Raw genomic sequence first — 22,417 nt, forward strand, 5'->3', positions numbered from 1 at the left:
AACAAAGGATCAGCCAATTGGTGCTTATAGTCTCACAATGAGTGGAGTGGAAATCACCTAAGTGCAATGACAGTGTCTCAAGTGACAGTAGTATAATGATGCCTGTGTCCGGAATCCATTCACTGGCTAAACCATGTTCCTGGCTCCCATTACAGCATCAAGACAAAAAAAACAAAAAAAAAAACACTCCAAGAAAATCAGTGAAAGAGCAAATGTGACGAGTATTGGTATGAGTGACTCAGTTTTCAGATGGTTCAGGAATTATCTTTCAGACAGAAGAACTCAATGTGTTTTTGCAGATGGGTTGAAATCAGAATTTATGGACATTGTTAAGAACATCCCTAACGGTTTCATTTTTGTTCCAGTTCTGTTTACCACTAATAAAATCAAATTGGAAAAGCATTTGTAAAATGTTAAGTGATACCAAATGATACCATAATTTATCTTGTTGTGGCCACTGTTGACTAGGCTATTGTACAGTACAGTGTCAGACTCTACATTATATGTAAAGTACTAAAATGTTACTTTACATTTTAGAAATTTTCAGGGATATAGTGATGTTTCATGTGCTCAACTAACTGATTACTATTATGACATTTACTTAGCTAACTTCACAAAATACTGTCAGTACACTTTTTCAATAAAGTTGTAGTGGTGAAAGGTATTTTTAATCATGAACATATTATGTGGTCACCTTCATAAAATAATAGCCAAAAAAAAAATCACTTTTTTTCCCTAACGTGTTTTTTTTTTTTACTAAAATCTTTTTGGAAAGAAAGAGGTGGTGATTTTTTATTTTATTTTTTTTATTATTTGCTTTTTGCCAAATCACTTTTGGCACAAAAAAAAGACTTAAGCCATTATTTTAATAAGGTGATGATATGGTGGAGCTAATTATAGGCAGCTTAGGAAATTACAGACTCATAACTGACTACCTCATTAACTGAACAGCATCAAAAAGTTGTTCTTCTGAAATAACTTCAATGCCAAGAAGTCTTGACAGACATATATGATGAGACACCATCTATATGGCTAAAAAGATGTGGCAAAAATAAATGTAAAATCCAACCACCTACACATCTTTTGAGAGTTAACATCGTGAGAGAAGTTAGGTCTTTCATGCACTAGAAAAATCTAGTCTGGTAAAGGGACAGACATAAATTACAGTCATGCAAAATCATGTATATATAGAGTTGAATTTTATGGAAGTGAAAGTTTCAGCTCCTGTTGAAAACATTTCATGCATACAGCCCTCGGTGGTATCTTACACAATTTGCTGAACTCTCAAAAGTAAAGCTATGTTTTGATTACTTAATCATGGTTTACTTAAAATGAATACCTGTAATGGTTTAAATGGTTAATCAATTACTGATGTGACAATGGCTGTAACATCTCGGTCATGGTCTTGCTCTTGACAAAATGGGTTTAGAGGCTAAAATTGTTTAGACTAGTTTGTGTCAAAAACACAAAAACATGACTCCCTTCTATCTTCAGATGCACAACAAGATGAATGTAAATTAAAAGCAACATAAGTTATAACACAGCTGCCTCCTACCATCTCAGAAAAAATACTGTTATTATTGCTAATGACCGCAAAATTGTGTTGCATGGGAATGTTAATCACAACAGGCGACTTTTGGTCCTCTGATTTAAAAGCGCGCGATTCTGTTCACATGTGGTGCGGTCTAGCTTTTGCTGAGCAAACATCTGCAATCTGACTGCAAAAAAATCATTAAGTCTGCTTTTTAAAAACATAAAACATTTCAAGAAAGGGGGTTAAGGAAAAACACCTGTAAATGTTGTCCACCGTCAGGATTAACAAAATGCAAAGTGAGCAGCGTGTATTGATACAAGGACAGCGGATACAATGACAGCTAAGTGGCAAGGCCAAATACATAAAACCCAGTTTCAACACTAGCTTAAACATAAATGCTAAACCTGCATAACCGTAGAAACACACAGCAACGCTAGTGCAACACTTAGCCATGGCTGAGACAATATGAGCATCGGCGCTCTAAGTGCACAACTCACTAAACCAACAGTTGATGAAGAGGAAAAATAAGGCTCATTTCATAAAACCAATAACATAAATTCAGTCTTACCGTTGGTGTTTTATTGTCATAGTATGTGTGAGAGAAAATATTTCTCCATCTCCCATCATCCCTGTTGGCTACGTGATTTTTGCAAATCCCATGGATTCTATTGGGTCAGATGGTTTTGGGACTTCCCCCTATGAGGCAATTTGCATGCCTGCATGAACCAATAATAATATTAAAATGCCAAACAATTTATTGAAATGTCCAGGATATTTAACTTTAGGAACAGTAAGCTTTTTAACATCTGGTACTCTGATGAACTGTTTGTTTTCAGATAATCATATCTAAATATATATATATATATTTTAAATGACGAATCTTTACTATACCTCCAATATTACTATAGCAACATTGGAGGAGGTGGAAGAGCTTGATCTTTTCACAGGTTACCTGTCTCATGTCATGCTGTCACGACATGTTGAGAATTTTAGCAAATATGTAAAATAATTTTTTTTTTTTTTTTTTTTAAAAAGCTACATATAGCAGCCTTAAATTATGGATTGGAATTTGAAGCTAATGGAGATATTACAATATGGCCAAGATAGTATCCTGTTTAGTCTTTGTTGATTGAAGGATATAACAGTGCATTACTTAACACAGAATGAACTTAGAATTCAAATATTTTAACTGACCTACATTACTATTACAAATACGTGCCAAGTCATATTTGACCCAGATTTACAAGGAATCTAATGTATAACACACAGCAGCAGTTTCATTAAAAATAAAAAATAAAAAATTAAGATTGTTTGGTGTTAGGTTTACCCCAAACAAAAGAACCTTGAAAGATGGGACCTGAAAAGGCCATCGTTACATACTGTAGATTTCAGGTGCACATGAACATCTGACTCTCTTACCCCAAAAGAAACACAAAAATGGCAGAGTCCAAGCAGACACGATCCAAGCTGACACAAACTCCATTTCACCATTGGCACCTGACCTTAAAGAATCCTAAAAGAACCATAGACAACAAAAATTGATTAAAAAATGCACATATGGGAATTCAGGGTTAAGAAGTACAGATGTGTTTTTGTAGACATTTCTGAGTTCTGAGGTACAGTCTTATGAAACCATGTTTTAAATAAACTCCAGTCTGATTTATTAAGCAGAAACAAATCCAGGTAGATGTAAATCCTTAAAGGGGCAGTGTTATGTATTTTCCAGCCATGTGGCCATTTATTATATATATATATATATATATATATATATATATATCTCAGTATATATGCTTTTTCCTAGAGCAAACATACAAGTACAGACAGACTTTTTTGACCTGAAAGAGAGCTTGGAGAGGTTGGTGGATTTTAAGTTCAGCGAGTAATCGCTTCAATTTATCAGCTGCAATAGTGGAACAAATAATAGTGATTAACTTAATTGAAAACTAAATATTTTCTCAACTGAATAGGCAAAATGAATTGGTGGCAACTGCTCTTGACGCATCTCCCCCGTCGATTAGTTGCACTTCAACAGACTTTGATAAGACTTAACTTGCACTCAATTATTATTTGCTCTCAAAACATTTTGTGCATTTCACAGCCTCTACTATACTCTTAGAGCACACCAAGCCAATTATATCCTTCTTAAATGAACAGAAAATCCTCTGCGAGGTTGAAAATGTCCATCCTCTCTTTATCTCTGCCACATGTGGGTAAACACAAATGGTATTATTTTATCATTCCATTTGTTCTCTTTTTTCATATGGATTGCAATGTACTACTTTTCTTTTCATAAGTGAGTGATTTCACCGAACAACTAAAAATCCAAAATATTCCTTCCTTTGCGATTCAGAGCTTAAACATCAAATCTTTACTGTGAGAAAGGGAAATGTTAGCCCAACACACAGAAAGGTTGCTGCTAGCCTCATGAGTCACCATTTTCATTGGGACTCTTAATGAAAGCAGACATGGCCTGTCTGACCTCCCCACATTCCCATTACCTAGTTAAACAACCTCCTTAATTGCTTTAAAAATACAGCGAGTCCCAAGAATGTTCATTAAATGGTGCGAGTTTGTTTACTTTGTATGAGAAGTCTCTGACAGTGTAACATTTACGGAATAAGTGTTACTTGTCATTCAGTTTGAGATTAGTTAAGTAGTGGATGAAATGGTTATTAAATTTTCTTTTCTTTTTAAATAAAAGAAAAGGATTTTGCCACAAGAGCTCTTGACACTGCAGCTTTTTTTTTGCTTTGACCTTGTTCTTCACCAGCTTCTTACAAATGCAAATTGCCAAGTTTGATTTGAAATTTGATTTGCTTTAGAAAGAAAAAAAATTGCCTGTACACCTCACAAGGACATAAGAGGCAGGCGAGCCTCGTTTTAATGGCATCTTTCATAACATCATCAATTGACTCAATGCACTCAGTCCAGTACCAATTTATCGTGAAAACTCCATGAAATCAGTCAACGTGCAGAAAATGAAGTTTTACCCCTTGTGCGGCAGTTCAATTTAGACGTGGTCTGACATCTTAATGCCAACCTAAGGTTTTTTAAATCTCATCGTTTCCCTTTGGGTGCGAACGGTTACAACGGCTGCCATGGGAACCATGCCAGCTGGAAACTGAAATGGTGTTAGATGGGCTGCCTTCGAGATGCAGATTTGATTCTCAACAAAATCATGCTCAAAACAATAAATGTGCTTGTAATTTGTATTCTGTAAAAAGTCTTGCTAGGTTGTAAGGTGTTTCATGCCAAGATATTTTATGACATTAAAATATCACCACATTTTATGTTAAGTAAGATCTGTCTCACAAAGTACTTTCCAGCTCCTATCAGCAAGTAACAGTGACTAGTGAAACTGGTGTAAGATGCCGTCAATGCCCTGAATTTGAAGGTTAGTACTTTATTCAATGTTTGAAACTCTTGGCTATTAAAGTTAGCTAAATTATCAAAGTTAGCTAAATTATCAGAATTATTCTTTGCAGATTTCTCACTTTATAAAGGAGTCTTTGATCATCTTTAATTTAAAATATAAATAGTTTCTCTGGTTAAACCTGAACTTGAACATTTTTCACAAAAAACAGATTACTTAAAACACAAATTGGCCTAATTCACCAGAATAGTGTGTGAAAACACAAACAAGAGCTTTTTGATTATATTTGTCATTAGGACTATGTTAAATTTAAACCGACTTAATACATTTTACATACTGACTGGCCCTTCAGGACTGCCTTTCTCATTGAATAGATGGAAGGAGTAGCACTAGATTCTTCATATAGTATGTCCAGAACACTGCAGCAGGACATGTAAAAAAAACAAAAAAGAATGATTAAAACCTATTTTCACATGATAGTATCAGCTACACATGATGATCTGCAGCATTCCAGAGACGCTCTGTTGGTGACGGTAGAGGCCATACAGTGCACTCATTTTACAGTCTTCAAGAAATACTCAGGCAGGGTGTGATGTTTAAAAAAACGTTATGCTAATACTGAGTGCCAAAAAAATCATCCCTTTACACACACACACATACACCCCTCATTACACCATCACCCCCAGTTTAAAAAAATTATACAAAGCAAGATGGATCCATGCTTTAATGTTTCTTTTTCTTTTAAATTAGGATCCTACCATGTTACTGTTGCAGCTGAAATGTAAGCCCATCATAGTTGGCAACGTTTTTGTCCAAGCTGTTGTCCATCTTTGGTGAGCCTATGTCCATTATAGACTCAGTTTCCTGCTTTTTGCTAACAGGACTGGCAATGTGGTACTTAACATGTCTTGCCTGATTGCTTAAAGGTTCGAAATATTACACATTAACAGATAATATAATGCATACATTGGTTGTAGAAAGTGGTTATTGAAGCTTCTGTTGCCTTTCTGTCTGTTTCTTGAACAAGTCTGCTCATGTTATCTGACGTTTGACATCAACTAGGCATTTTTGTCCAGCCAGTTGCTGCTCTGAGGATGTGTTTTGATTCCCTGTGAACCTTAAGAGATGGTTGATCATGAATATCCCAGCTGATCACCAGTATTTGAAATACTCAGACCAGCCTGTCTGGCACCAACAACCATGCCATATGCAAAGTCTCTTGAATATTCTATTCTGATGCTCAGTTTGAATGTCGGAAAGTAATCGTCATGTCTAAATGTTGAAACTCAACGAGTTTCTGTCGTGATTGGTTAATTCACCAGAAAAGGTTGCAAGCCGAGCAATTGATCAGGTGTACACAATAGAGTAACTAGTTAGCGTAAAAAAACCCAAGTAACATTTGGTTCAACATAGAATTTATTCAGTCCAAATAGACGTAAATAATGTGGAAATTCAAATATGAATATAACTAATTTTAAAATGTAGTTGAAAACTGTCTGAAATTCATGACTTCAGCATGATTGTTTAAGTTATAATAAATGTAGGACATATAAATATTTTAAAACATAATTTGTTTCAAATGAAGATAATGAGATAGATCTGAGTTAGAGTTGAACAAAGATGTAGCTGGAGATCTATGGACCAGCGATAGCAACATAGAAGTATTTTACTGATTATGTAAAACATTGTTTTTAAATCTTTTAAACCTTTAATACATCTGTGAATACAAACAAAACTTGGGCATTCTCAGTTTCCCAAAAAAAAATGTAGTCAAAAATGTCATCTTGTCTTGTTCTTGTGAACCCATCATGCATCATGCATTGTCTCATCTTGTAGGCTAAATGGATTATCATACTACTTCTTGTTAGGCATGATTGCAATATAACAGTACAAAATGAAAATGTGTAACAGGGAGAATTCCTGTCTTCTAATTCAATCGTCAAAGTCATGGAGATTCCTGAGGTGTTGAAGAGAGCCCAAACTCAATATTTGTCTGGTTTGTCTATTTTCCTTTACAGTCTTTAAGTTTTCTGAAATACAATGACTTCACTTCACACTCTTCCACACCTGCTCTCCCAAGAAAAGGGTTGGAAAAAGAGAGACAAAACCTCCTTTCAACATCTACCAACTCAAGTATATCTGCCTGCCTAAAGCACACAATGTGAAAGCATGAGGCAGACAGTCACAGAGAGGGAGTTTCTTCTTTAAAAAAAACTGAATCTTTTAATAGTTTTGTGAATTTGCATGAGTGAAAGAGAGCAATAGCTTACCTGTTGAGTGACACCAAGGCTCAGGAGCAACTTTTTGTCTTCCTGATCTACAGATAGCTCTCTGAAAGCAAGTGAGCGACCGAGATGTTAAAGAATGCCAATGGGACTCTCCCCCTTCACTCACTCCTTCCTCTATGTCAGAGGCATACAGATAAAAAGAGAGAGAGATGCCATATTACACAAACTGAAGATGGAAGTGAGGTTGTGTGTGCATGTGTGACAAGCGTGATGTCTTGCAAAAAGTATCCATACCCACTGAACAGTTTTATGTTCGATCACACTACAACCACCGGTTTGTATTGTGGTTTGTTTTATTGGGATTTTATAGAACCAGACAAAGTAGTGTACAGCTGTGATGAGGAAGGAAAATTATATATTATTTCCAAAGCTTACAAGTTAAAACTGAAAAGTGTGGTGGGATTTCATATTCATCTTCCCTGAGTCAATACATTTTACAACCTCTCACTGCAGTTGCAGTTGCATATCTTTCTGGAAATGTTTCTACCAGCTCTAAACATTTAGAGAGTGAAACTTTTGCCCATGCTCTACAAAATACCTCAAGTTCCGATTTTTTTTCCTGTGGTGCTAAAAAATAGATTTTTGTGAGCATCAGTTTTCAAGTCTTGCCACAGATGCCCAGTCGAATTTTGATATGGGCTTTTAAAACACCTTCTTAACACATCAATGTATTTTCCAGACTCTCCTTGTCAAGTTGTTTGTAGTCTCTGACATAGTTTTTTTTTAAGCCTCACAAGTAGTGATATGTATTTGGCATCATTCACGTCCCTATTAACTCTAATCAACTTAAACTTGATTTCATCTGAACAGAGCATCATGTTAAATATGTTTCCTGCATCTCCTGAAATGGTTGATGGTAAACTGCAAACAGGAAGTTTCATCTTGTTCTTCTTTCTTCAAACGACACCTAATTTGTGTAGCACAGCACAAATACTTACTGTCATCAGATTCTTCTACCCAAGTAGTGAATTTCTGGAGCTCCTCCAGAGTTGGACCTTTTGGGAACTTTTCTGATTAGTACTCTCCTTGTATTACATGAATGGATATGTCTTTGTAGGATATCATACTCTTTCCATTTACAGATGATGGCTTGAGCAATTTGGTTAGATATGAAGGCACTTGGTTGTACTGGGTTTCATTTAAAAGTAGGATAATAAAGAAGGTTGGCTGTAACGTCTTCAGATCATTTATTTATTGAAGACATTAGAAACCTTGTATCTTTTTCTTTATGTGTTACAGTTATGTGCCACTTTGTCTGGTCTAAATCCCAATCAAACAGGCCAAGGTTTGTGACTGCAGTATGACAAAATGTCGAGTAGAGGAATATGAAAACTATGGCAATGCACTGTATTCTTACAATTTGTTTCTCTTATTCAGTTTAGTTTTAGAGTTGGTCAAACGTGTTGATGCTGAGTTAATCAAGATTATTTCCTACAGTAGGAGAGCAATTCATCCTTTACACCAGTGGTTCCCAAAGATTTTCTGGGCCCCCCTATGGATTACAATAAAATCTCCCCCTAAAAAGAAAAAAAAAAAAATCAAGTGGCCACACACATCGTTCAACCACACATAAACCTATACACATATTTTGTTTTCAAACTCCACTGAAGTTTATTTCACACTTCAGGTTGCAACAAAACACACTACAAACCATCTTTACAGTGAAACACTTGTGTAACTGTTTTTCTTTTTTTTTCATTCATCCATACCACTTTCCACGCCCCTCCTGCAATGGCACTGCGGCCCCCTAGGGGGCGTGCCCCACCCTATGGGAACCACTGCTTTACACAATGATTCATCAATTTGGTTTATTGTTGGGGTTTTTTTTTGCATTTTTTGTGAAAGTAAGATGTATTTGTCTTTTGCTGTTGCTCATTTGAACTTGTCTCTAATTTCAGGACATGACAAACACCAGTTTTTTATTTGATTACCTCGTTTCTATGTGTAAAACGGAAATCAAAGAAGGCCCCATTTCTGAGCACTACAATGTGCTTTGTTGGAAGAAGCAGAACTGCTTCAGATTTCCTGATGTAACACGGATGTCTTCACCACTGCCAGTCTGTAACACTTATACATAATAAATGGATTCAAGACTTCACACATAACTGTATTTTCTGCACTGAACACTACCAGGCTGATATGCTCCACTGCAGAGCTAGAGACAGAGACCAGTCAAATTCAGTCTGAAAAGAAGTTTTGTTTTTTTTTCCAAAATATTGACCCTCTAACACTTTTATCAATTATATACTTCCAACTGAATGGTGTCTGGAGTATACCACCATTTGCTCAGTGGAACATACTGAAAACTCTCCTGGCGAGGCAACTTAAAAGGTCATGTTTGTTTCCCCTACACATGTATCTTTCAGCTGATCATCCGATGCTCTGCTGCACTTGTGCTGTGACTCTGTGTTGACTATACCAACCGAATGTTTCATGAGTCTATCCCCTAAGCAGTTACATTGGGGCATCTGCAGTTCAGCTGTGCAATAAAAATATCAAGTGATGTCTGTTAAAATATTGGCAAGAAACTTCTTATCTGTATTGCAGGTATGTAACAAAATACCAGTATCTTGCAAAAGAAAACACTGAGCATTCCCTTAAGGTGTTGTGTAACTTCAACAACATGCTACATGTTTTGTTGGGATTTTATGTGGTATGCTAACACTAAGTAGCATAATAATGAAATTGAATAAAAATGGTATATGGTTTTAATTTGTTTTCAAATTAAAAATTCTGAATGGCATGATATGTAGCCTTTATCAGTCATTTCTACTTTTTATTCCCTAAATGACCTTAGAGAATTGTTAGAGAACATTAGTGAGCATACAGCATCATCAAAAGAAAGAAATACACTGAACTGAAGATGAAAAATTGGGAAAAACAAACAAACAAATATTTAGTTGTGCAAAGGGACTGAACACATGGCCACACCACACTTTTCAGATTTCATTAAAATGAAACATAAAATCTAAAATAAATGCAAGGAAGTCTTTGTGTGTTTAAAAAACAAAATGCAAACGAAAATCAAAGATAATAGAAAAAAATTGCAAAAGCATTGTAGCTAACTGTCTTCATTTGATGACTATGTACTTATACTGATAACATTGCTACCAGTGTCTATGCAGTGGGTTAATTTATGTCTGTACTTTTATATAGGCAGTGCAGACAGGTGTGTGTGGCTCAGATGTCAGCATTTGGGTTGTGTGGTCGAAGCTGGCCCCACAGACAGTCATTAAAGCCTAGCAGCCCAGGGCTGGAAGGTTAATTCCCCTGCCTGGGGGAAGAAGAGGAGTGGGGTGCTGGGTAGGAGGGAAGCAAGAAGTAAGGATGGAAGGAGGTGGAGGATGAGGTAAAGAGGCGGAGGGGGCGGGAGCAGGGGGAGGCAATGTGAGGCGAGGGGGCTGTGAAGCTGAGTACTCAGTTCACGCAAACAGCACTGTCAGCAAGAGTGGAGTAGCTCCACTGCCAGATGAAGTAACGGGAGGGAGGGTGCAGGAGCCTGACAGAGAGGTGAGGTTGTGGTGGTGGTAGGAGGGAGGGCAGAGGAGGGGGCAATGGGCAGGGGAGCGGTGGGATTGTAGGAACGGAGTGGACAGAGGGCCTGAAGATGAATGGCAAGAGGGGAGATGGAACGAAGAGGAGGGAAATACAGTAAGAGGTTGAAAAGAATTCATGTCAGGAGGTTGGACTGGCAGAGGGGGAGATGAAGGGGACATGAACGAGCAAGGTAATGGAGCGAGAGAAACGGATGGAGGAAGGAGGCAGAAAGATACTGTAAAATGGACTGCGGAGTGATGAATTGAAGACGAGGGAGGAACAGGGGAAAGGGAGAGATGGGCGGAAGGAAAGCTGACATGAAGGGTTGTTTTGAAAACCAACAGGAAGCCTACTGACTCAGACCAGTGCGTCAGGGAGAGCATGGAGGAAGATTAATCAAAAGAAAACAATAAGCGCCACAGAGAAAAGCAACACAACGCGTGGAAGATGGAAAGATGGGGTCATATCCAGGGGATTGATTCAGAAATGTGGAGCAGAACCCAACTGCATATTGTACATTACTTTGATACGTTGGAGTTCCTATACATGCCTGTGGGTGAGGGTTGGATTCGTGAAGAAGTGGCAGAAGGTGTGACAAAAATATGCTGGCACAAACAAAGTGGGTGCTACCAACACAGCATTGCTTTACTATGAAATTATTTGACAGTTTGTATTAAGCAACTTTTAAAAGTAAGGCATATCGAGTTGACTAATTTAAGGTCAAAAGGAAAAGGCGGTTAGAGATTGAACAGTGAAGTCTCTAAATTAATGGATATACTAGACATCACAACTTGTAATATATTTTACATTTATTTTTATTGTTATGTTAACATGTAAGAAGTATTTTTCCAACTATAGATTACAATCAGTGTATAAACATTGCCAAAAAAATATGTTAAGTTTGTCTTGGTAGAATGACTTTCAGAATAATCTGAGGAGGTTATTAGATCTCCAACTTCACATTTCGTCTAAATCACAAAAAGAGTTTGGACAACCCAGGACTTGCTGCTGGGTCTTTTAACAGAGTGCCAAAGAAAGTATAAGATGGAACTTATAAAATCAATGCTTTATAAATCTCAAACTGTTTTATTTCTGTTCAGTAGGAATCAATTGAAATTAGGTTTGATTAACCCAAGTATTTCAGGTGTTGAACTAGAGATGATCAAATTGCACAAATTGCATTTTTTTTTTTTTTTTTGCCATATCCAAAACGTTTAATGGGCCCAGGCCTATTTCACATGAATCCGATCTCAGCAACAATTTACGGCAACCAAAGGTTCTAATAAAGGACACCAAAACTGCCTGTGTGCATCAAGTAGAGCAGCAATACACACTCGCTCTGAGCTTTGGCATTAACTACAGCTATCTGACCTGATGATCTGATTGGAACTCAAGCTTCTGCTGCCTGCCACAGTGCAGCTGCCCTGTCAGTGATGCTTCTGTTTTCTAAATCTGTAGACAAGGTCAACATGTTTTTTTTTTTTTTCCCTAGCCAATCTGGCTCACAGGCGAACAAAGAAGAATGAACTTTAACAGACAGCAACAAACTGTGAACATGTATTACCAGAAACCAGAGATGACAATTACAAGCTTCATTACAACCACACAAATGAAGTAAAGAGGGCTTGCTCAAGTCTAACAGACACTGAATCTCTTTTGAAAGGTCTTTCATGATTAAAGTTAGTAGAGAAACCCCTGTTGTTGAGTCTAAATAACCTGCAGACCAAGTGGAACTGGAGCACGTGTTTGTACATAAATGGGGCTTTAGACAGATTTTGAAAAAACCCCGTTAAACACACCAATACACTTCTTGCCGTTCCCATCAATCCCCATCCATGTGTCACTTTTCCTGCTGGCACCAACATGCAGTCCAGAGCCGGGCATGTGTGTATGCACAAATGTGTGCATATGTGCTGTGAGGGATGGAAAGACTTGAGACAACCAGCTGCGGTGTCCAGATTGGGAAGGGATTATTTCCCAAATCTCCTTCATTTGCCCCAGCTGTCTAACAAGCTCCTACATAACCATGTTAATTCACTGATAGTGCCACACTGATTCTGCTGGTAATAACAGAAAACCATGTCCGATCAAAGAGGCATTCATGGTGACACTGAACCCAGATCTTTGCTCACAGAGCAAGTTTGAGCAGGCTAATTTCATGGTAATTCAGATATAGTAAATTTTAACTGCAGTTGCTGATGATGATGAGAAATTAGTTGTTGAGAATTTCTATGGATTTACAAGAGTGTTTTGCTTTAATTTCAGTTTTGCTGCATATTATTGGTGTATCGACATCTGTAGATGTCTGAAATCCATCAGAAAGTACCATCACACCTCTTAGGTAAATAATCCATGGACTTTTTGAATGTGTTGCAGTGCATGATAAGTGTTTTAGGTACTTGAGACAAACAATGTGACTGAAAGGTAAATGAAAATCACTAGGGATGCACAATGACCTTTTTATTAAACCGATAGTGATAACCGATCATTTTCTCATTCCAAAAGCCGATTACATACCTGGAAATAAGGAGGTTGGTGTAAGACTGTGTGATCAAGACCAAAAATAGTTTACTCTTTTAAAATAAGATATAATATTTTGTAATGAAAAATGATTTATTTAAGCACCTTGGGCATCCTCAGATGCTCCTTCTTAGCAACGGTTTGCCATCATGTCCTCTGTTAACTGACACGCTGAGATGCATTCACATGGTGTTGGAAGATCCAAGTTTGGGAGTCGTTCTGACCTTTTGTTTATACTTCTATTGTTTGCATGTACCATCCTGGGGTAATTGATATATCACTTTTTAACAGTTACAATTACGGCAGAGTTTTCTGACATGAGATAATTTTGAAATGATTTACTTTCAGTCTGAAAGTTGTTTTCTCTATCTATACTAATGCTAATGACGTCACAGTTTCTTGACATAGGCTGATAGTTATTGGGCGATAGCTATATTGCATCCCTAAAAATCACCAATTATTATTTAAAATTTGACTTAGGCTGCATTCTGGCACTGTGTGTGCCACCAGTTAGAAAAAGGAGCTCCTGGTTTGATCATTGGACTGGGATTTTTAGTGGTGAGATTGCATGTTGAGAGTTGTAAAACTTCTCGATTGTAAGTTGTCCAAGAAAAAAATTACAGAAAGAGCGTTTTTGCTTGTATCAAGTCCTAAATGTCTATGGTGTTATAACAATGAGCTGCGCTATGACCATGTTCCTACCGTCTGTCTGAAGTAGAGATGAGCCTCACGTGAGCAGCTCATATCACAAAGACAGACGGGGAACTGGAGAAACCAATATCAATTTTTTTTCCCACATTGCAAAAATTGTAGGGCCTTAAAAAGGTGTGGGCTGGGTCCAGATTGTCTTGCTGTTCAGTATGAATCCATCTAAGAGTCCAAACTCTGGGAATTTCTGTGGCCCCCCATTGAGGTAATGATAGTGAAACTGAATTCAGCTCTATCTGTCTTATTCCTGTTGCTCTAGGATTGATTGTTTTGCAAGTTCCATTGAGGTTGAAGCAACTGTGGTAAAGTGGTTTGATTTGGGAGCTTACCATATCTGGTGAATTGTATTTTTGCTGTTACTGGTCTGTTGTCTTCTTTTTTTCCCCGTTTTGATCGTGCACCTCCCTGTGGAGCTAGGGCATTGATGAACATGACTACTTGTTGAACTATCTGTGGCTAGATCTTCAGTCAGAGAAAAGTATAATCTGTGGCTACGCCAGGTGCCTTTGACATGCACCCAAAGGAAAACAAGATTGCTCCTTTGATAAATGGATTAATTCACATTCTTTCAACAGATAAGGATTCAAGGTCGAACATTGTTAAAAAAAATCAAAATTTAAATTAACTACTAGAGGCCCTGCAGGTGCTGTATTTTTACTTCATCAACTAAATGACTGTGAAGGATGAAAAAAAAACAAAAAAACTTACCACTCAGTTTATAGAGATGTTGGGTTGAAAACTGACCACCTGAGGTAAAACATAAGCTGCTGAAAATGATTAACAGTGTTCATGAGAAAATATCAGCTACGATTTTAGGTATAAATATAACATACAGACAGACAGGTACATTAACCGTTTTTTAATGTACATGGCATCCCAGTCTTTGCAACCCTAAATATATTTCCAATCTACAACAGAAAATTACCACCTAAACATAGTCAATTACAGAACTAAATGTGCTCCCAGGCACTTAAAACCATACAAAGATGTGGTTAATTATCAAATAAATCTATTTACATTGAATCTTGGTCCATACAAATGAAGTTGACAAAGTGGCTAAATATGCAGGCATGCAGTAAGTGATCATAGTTAATTCATTACTGTCATTCTCCCAATCTTTAAAAGGTTTATGATTAATAAAATATTAACAAGAATTCTGTTTTAACCTGTATTATTTCTGAGAGAGACAATTTATTTATACATTCGAATGCTGGTTTTAAAGTCTCAAATACATACATGTAAAGTGTAATCAGTTTTTTCTTTTTGTTAATACCGACCATCTCCATTATTGCTACATCATTTCCAACATGTTGCTCTACATTTTGGTATTAGTCATTAAAGACCACTGTTACTATGTGACTGAAGTTTTCAGTTTTGTCTTGGCACATCAATAGTGCCTGATGATGTATTTTATTGTCTTCATATGTGGTAATGTGTGTACAACATTACCACACATTGTATTATACTCAATAGACGATAATACAGTAAACCTATTTTAAGCAGAACAAAACTTTGATATTCAGTATATCTCTGTTTCTGGTACATCACAATGAAACATTAATTTCAAGCGTCAGTGAAGTCCCAGGAAGAAATCACTTTTTTGGAAAAAAAAAAAAAAAAAGAGGAAAAACTCCCAACTTTTTCCCTTCAATCTAATACATTCTTCTATGAAGTCATGGGGTCACAGGCTGGACAGGATAACTGAAACAATATTATTAGGTCACTGAGAGAAGAGCAGGGTCACATAATAAGACTCAATCCAACTGAGTGAAAATGCATGGGAGGGAAAGTGCTGACGCTTCCCTTGGCCAGGCTCATCCAATTCCCAGCACTTACTCCGTGCCACAGATATTCATCCCGAGCTGTCTTTCTACGGCCCACAAACTTTAACATCTCCTCTGCAATATCTATCACCCAACGTGGGAATGGACAGATACGGCGGTGGTAAGGTGGAAGGGAAGGGACCGTATGAAATTTAAGGTCAGAGAAGAGAATGGTCAAGTTCATCCTTGAGTGTCAAATTCACTTGATCCATGTACAATAAATACACAATCAAACATATGCTCAAACACAGACAAACCAACTCAATATGAACATTATATCACAAGCAATTCAATATAAAGACACTCAGAGTGAAAGGCAATAACCTCATCCTAGGGAGAGATCTTACAGGCTTTGACAGCCAGAGCTGAGCCACATAGTCCAAGCAGTGTCACTAACAAAACAGTAGGATTAAAGGATGAAACAAAGCTAAATCTGGGTGAGCTAAAATTAGGGCAAAAGCAAGGGATGGAAAGAAAAAATACTGATAGGATCCTAAGCAAGCCCTTACCTATTAGACAAGAAATTTCCCCTTTAACAGTTATTAAAATATCATTTTAGCTTTTACTGTTTGCAAATACACTTAGTTCACAGACACACGATAGGTACACATTGCAAATCACAAATACATACCTGTTTAAAACCATCCAGAAAAGAACCCCACAGACATTCAATCCTCATTTCTCTTCAAAACTTAACAATAATTTTCACTGCTGTAGCTTTAACACTGGGCTCTGGTCTGGTGTATTGTTCCTCCTCACCTTTTCCTCACAGCATTAGTATTACCCCAGAGGTGACGATTTTGCAATTTTTACCTCAGGAGAGTCTTTTTTTCCTCCAGTTTCTGAAGGAGGTCCTGTAGTTTTCAGAAGGAATCACTCGGTGACACAAATTCAGCTGACATCTTTGGTGATTATAAGTGAGTGAGGATGCCTGGAAGGAGTAGTGGTGTCATCTCAACCCAAACACCCAAGGCAAAGCCATTGCTAAGACAGGATCTCAAGTTTGTACACATAATGAATTAAATAGACGCCGTATTTAGAAGTGACTCACACATGTTATCCACTGTAATGCAGCAATGTGTTTTGATGATGTGAGATACAAACAGCCTCATTTCAAGGTGTGATTGCTTAGTGTTATGCCTCTACTTTGTGTAACATTAGGCTTGACTAATTCGCTTAGCATTATATACATACACATATATATAAGCCGCATTTCTTCACTATATTTGACTCAACTTTCACCCTTATTTACTTTGTATAATATAAACTACCTTATCAAGAATTTGCTTGCTTGAATGTGATCATTTTCATCCTTGTTATTGCAGGTTATTCTATCACCTCTAACTTTTTCCTCAGATCGTCAACGAGACGGTTCTGCTCAAAATAACAGCATATTTGTTTTCTGAACAACATTTTATAAGGTATTGCAAATTTCTCACATGTCTTGTTGACAACCATAGTGTAAAATCATATTGATATATTGAAAATTTGGCCAAAGTAAAACACAATTCATGTCAACTGGAGAACAGGAGAGAAGCATACATAAGCTGACAAGGGCAGGGTTGTAAGATCTACAAAATTACATTGATTTTGATGTAGTAATTGGTGAATTTGTTCATGATCTATATATTTTTAAACATTTTTTAAATACATTGATGTCAATCTTAGTTAATTGTTAATTTATCTTATAATTAACTTGAGCAATACTGGATCTAGTCTTACCTCATTAGTTACCAAGCTATCATCAATGTTACAAGAATAAGAACAGGAAGCAAAAAGCAGAAGAATATGAATTGAATGATTGACTGGATTTTTGTCCATAACTTGATGTTTTCTGCTTGTAACAGTACAGTAGAAGACCAGAGGGTATGCATAAATTAACTGTCAAATAAATAACAATTTTACATGGTATATATTTTGCATTTTTTTGGCTTTCACATGCAGCTAAAGCACAGTCACACAACCATCCTTCATTTGAATAAGTAAGGAGATTTAGGCCAGAATCAGCCCACAGTTAATCAAGTAAGCCTACTACAAAACATATGTAAATAGAAAATGAAACAGAAATTTGATAGCAAATGTCCTGTGTTTCTACTGTCATTGTTTTCCAAAATTGTCCACGTTCCACCAAAGTGGAAAAAATAGCAAAGAGAAATTGGAGAATTTGGTCATTCATTTTGAAAATACAGTTTAGTATTGCATTTGGATAAGCAAAATATTTCAAATTGGAATTCTCATCTTTGCATCAATGTCTGTTTTATCAAAAGGATTGCTTGAGTACAATGTTTGCTTCATTGTATTTGGCCAGGTGGATGGTTTCTCACTTCTCTTACTTATGGTACAGATTTTGGTGTCTAATATGCTGATGCTGAAGCTCAAGAAATATAAAAGAAAAATATGAGTTCACCTCCAAATATCTTTTTGAAGTGTTCAACAATTTTAGCACATGCTTTCAATATATAGTTGCTATAAATTCACCTCTTGCAAACGTATCACAAAACCCCAATACTCCACCTCAGAAATACAGGGTGCCCTCATTCTAAAAGGCAGAAACCAGTTCTCATAGGAACAGAAGTACAAGAGCCAAGAGATATAAAAAAAAAAACAACCCACACACACAAATGCACCCATCTAAACCAAACACACCTCTGCCAACAGATGGGCTTAATGCTTTGTTGAGGTGGAGTTTATCATTGCAGCCGTCCCATTTTTAGAAAATCCACTTTAATTAACATATCAGAACCAGAAATGAGGCTAAACCTCAGTCTCTGCAAATTGTAATCTTCCCAGTTTGAACTGACCAGCCATAGAGGCCCTCATGGTAAGGCTTGCCAACTGAAACACAAGGATAATCCAGTTATACCTGCTTATGCAGCACATAGCTAAAAGCACTGATCTCTCCCACTGAATGGCCAGAGCATGCATTTTGATTTGAGCAAAGTTTTTTGATTTACTTAAAACAAGTGGCTCAGTAGGATACCACATGGTCCACTTAAGGTTATATAATCGAATAAATATATGAAATGCTACTGGTAATGCAGCATCTAATGTTACATGCAGAAATAAGGCTGCCATTATTCCTCTCCTTAGATATCCATCACTGAACTTCCACTTATACAAGTTTCTATAATCCGGCAAGTCTCCTCTCAATATTTGACCATAACCACTCCTCGCATTATTACACCTCATTCCAAACAAAGTAAATTGTTTTACTCATTCTAACTTAGCTTTAGCACTCCCTTCATGGTCATTTTAAATCAGGTTTCCTACTCATGCAAATTAATACCCCCCACACATCTCCCAAAGACCCACCCAAATGACCACCAGGGAAAGCTGTCTGGCCCAACAGATGGAGGCCATCTTGTAACGAAGGGTGTGGGGCAGAGTGGCACCAGAGCCACGGAAGACACACAAACACAAGAAACTGTGTGTGCTATTCAAATCGTGCATGAGCATTTGTATTTGACGAGTACTTTTGCTAGTGCATTCATTTGCAACTCCTTGTGTCTGTGTACTGGGGTCAATAGGAGAGAGAAGAAAAGGAGGGTGCAGTGATTTTAGCACAAGATGTTTGAATGTTGTCAGCCTGACAGAAAGTCACTAGACGGCTTGGTTAACAGAGTCTCCTGGAATCTTCCTTCCTGCAGTTTTAATGAACCCCAACACCAAAAGGCCTAATGAAGTGTGCTGTGTTTGCCTAAACAGTCTTTCAGCTTGACCCCCCGACCCATGCTCCTCGGCACCATTTGAGAATGAGTCTCCATGGTGAGCAGCCTAAAGAGCCAGTGGGGGTAAAATTATCAAAAGGACAAAAGAAGTGCTAACACAGAGAGAAGCAAGCGGTTAGAGAGATGGACAATCAGCTAACAGCACAGAAAAAAAACATATTAAACACATCAAAAATTTTTCAGTATACATATTTATAATTGGGCCATTACAAGGAAATTCAAACCAGCTGTTGGTAGAAACCTAAGTGACTTGCAATCAAAGTAAATTAGCACATAAATTAAGTTATATGAAATAATGTTGAATGACACAGGTTATAAATATTGAGCTGAATTTGTTGAAATATTTTGAATACTTAACTGAAAAACCTTTTACAAAAGTATAAGCTTTAGAAGATTTCTTGAATGGAGAAACTCACATCTGTTGATGATGTTGTTTTTCCCCATTTGTCCTTATAAACTGTCCTCACATCTTGAGGATCATGTGGTCTCTTCTGATCTACCGCTATGTCAATAGCTCAACCATTGGATTCCAGTCTAGCATCTGTCAGAACCATTCAGCAGCTTCACCTTGGTTGTGTTTCCTTGGCCAAAAAAAAGCATCTTCAGACTTTTATCAAAAGTATCCTATGCAGTCCTTCATTAATGTTGCCTATTACTATTTGAAGTTTCCCAGTGCCATATGCTGAAGGGCTTTATCCAAACTTTATTGTTGCTATTATAGTTTCTCAGAAAAGTGCAATGCCATTTCTGCTTACAATATGTGTGCAATGACATTCAAAGAGTTCAATTATGGTCTCATCTGAGCAGCTGCATCAAATTGTAAACAACCTTTAACATGCTGTTTCTTCAGCAGTGAGGTCTTATGCAGTGAGCGTGCATTGAGGCCATTCCAGTCTAGTGCGCTACTTATTCTTATCATGAAAAACAGTTTCTGCTTATTCTAGGTCTTTCTGAAGATCTTCATAAGCATAGGCTCTTGGACAATTTTTTTAAATTACTCTCTCAACTTCTTTTTGAGACATCTTACAAGGCCACCTGGGTATTTTTGGTTTCTGGTCAAATAAAGTCCCTTCCACTTACAAATTATTGCCCTTCCAGTACACAGAGGAACAGTAGACAGACATGGGTAGCTAATCTCATCAGTAAGGGTGCCACAGTGTGTGAAAGAGTCCTTTGCTTTTATCCATCATGAGATGCTTCTTGTGTAATACACTGGTAGTGAGAAACCTATTTATAGACTCTTACTTAAACTAAACCAGTGGATATTAATTGGCTTCTTTTCCTGATGTGTTCAACATTTATTACTCTACTATATGTCAATATATTGACAAATTATAAATATTATATGGACAAATTTATTTCAATGTCCTGTCTCTTTAAACCTTGAGTAGTTTTCAATGTGTGGTGAGAATTTGCCCTATTAGCAATATATCTAATGGAAAAATGTTGTATTGTTTACTTCTTATTTTTTCCCACTGCATGTGCCTTCATATGCTTTGAGTCAGAGACGCTTACCAAAGTTTAAACTTTTAAATGTTGCATATTTACGCTTTTCTTTGTTATCGGCACACACAAAAAAAGGCCAGTTAGCAAAAAGCTGCAACTGATTTCCGGCCAAGAAAACATTTTTTGTTTTTTCTAACAAGCTCTTCTGCCTTGTCAGCGTTCAAAAAAAAAAATCTATGCATAATCACATAAACAGAAGTCCTTGCACACTCTCAAGATGGTTGTCATTGCAGTTAAACTGTTCTTTATTCAAGCTCAATAGAATATAGCTTGGAAAAGGCTGCGTGTATTCATTTGGGACAATGATGTACGTGTGTGTGGGATGTTGTATGTGTGTATTTGATTGTGTGCATTTGTGTTAAGTATGAGTAAAGGACTAATAAAGTTCAAGGCACCTAATTAAACAGTCTTTGTTTACGTTCTATGGCTGTGGTATAAATTCAGCAGGCACAATAGCGAGTGGTACGCTCGGTCACCGTGTGCTCATTTAAATAAACGCAGTCAAAAGCAATGAGAGAGATGCGGCAATCAACTTCAAAAGAAATTCTTGCTTAATTGCAAAAGTGTGAGAAAACTAACAAGGACAAAAGAGGATGAGGTGATTAAAAACTGCACTGCACAATGTAAGGAATCTCAAACTCGTTTTAAAGGTATTCCCCCTCATGAATAATGCTGTATAATTTGATTTAAAAAAAATAAAAAAATCTCTATTTATGTTTTTGGATTTCATCTTTATAAGTTCTAAACACAGTCTGTAAAGTCCCTCAAGGATTAAAATGGTCCGAACATAATCAATTTCCAGATAGAAAAACTTTTGATTTGTGTTTTTCTTGCCAGTGTTAACCATCGAAGCACACCACTGTGAAGTCTTTCAAAAAGGAAAACAAACACAGACCTGCAACGTTTCTCTCCCATTTGCCAGGCGTGTAAAGAAATAAACAGAGCACGGATGGCTGGATTTTTCTAATTATTGTGTGAATAGGCACCACTCCGCAATGCATCCTCCCCCCTTTAAGAAAACAGGGTGGAAAACTTGAATGGGCAATCAGAGCTGCACATTCCTGAATCCGGTACTCTAATGGTTCCATTCATTATAATCCTTATTAAAATAAACACATACAGACATCGTGATATAATAACAAACAGACTGGGCAGCCCAAACCATCATAATGAGCTGAAATTAAAAATGCCAAGAACCTCTATATTACCTACGTAACCTGTCTCTCCCTATCTTTTCACTTTTTCTCTCACAAATACACACACACACACGCGCCATGAAGTAAAATAATCAAGGTTATGTAAATGAGTGTGCAGGCTGCATAAACAGTGCAAACGGTAAGAACATTATGGGCTGAACGTGTTCATGCATTTCTGATCTCCCACAGTGGTTAGAGGAGGGT

At 37.1% G+C, this 22,417-nt stretch overlaps 1 protein-coding gene across 1 annotated transcript in view; it reads right to left on the reverse strand.

The window, feature by feature from the left end:
* Window positions 1–3,042, reverse strand: part of nphs1 (NPHS1 adhesion molecule, nephrin) — a 51,008-nt gene extending 47,966 nt beyond the window's left edge. Inside the window, exon 1 of the mRNA XM_032555871.1 lies at window positions 2,954–3,042. Within this exon, the coding sequence (XP_032411762.1) occupies window positions 2,954–3,017 (64 nt within the window). The 5' untranslated portion in view covers window positions 3,018–3,042. The remainder of the gene's footprint in view (window positions 1–2,953) is intronic.
* Window positions 3,043–22,417: the final 19,375 nt, after the last annotated feature.

The sequence above is a fragment of the Xiphophorus hellerii genome, chromosome 3 (assembly GCF_003331165.1).
Source record: "Xiphophorus hellerii strain 12219 chromosome 3, Xiphophorus_hellerii-4.1, whole genome shotgun sequence".
Lineage (NCBI taxonomy): Eukaryota > Metazoa > Chordata > Actinopteri > Cyprinodontiformes > Poeciliidae > Xiphophorus > Xiphophorus hellerii.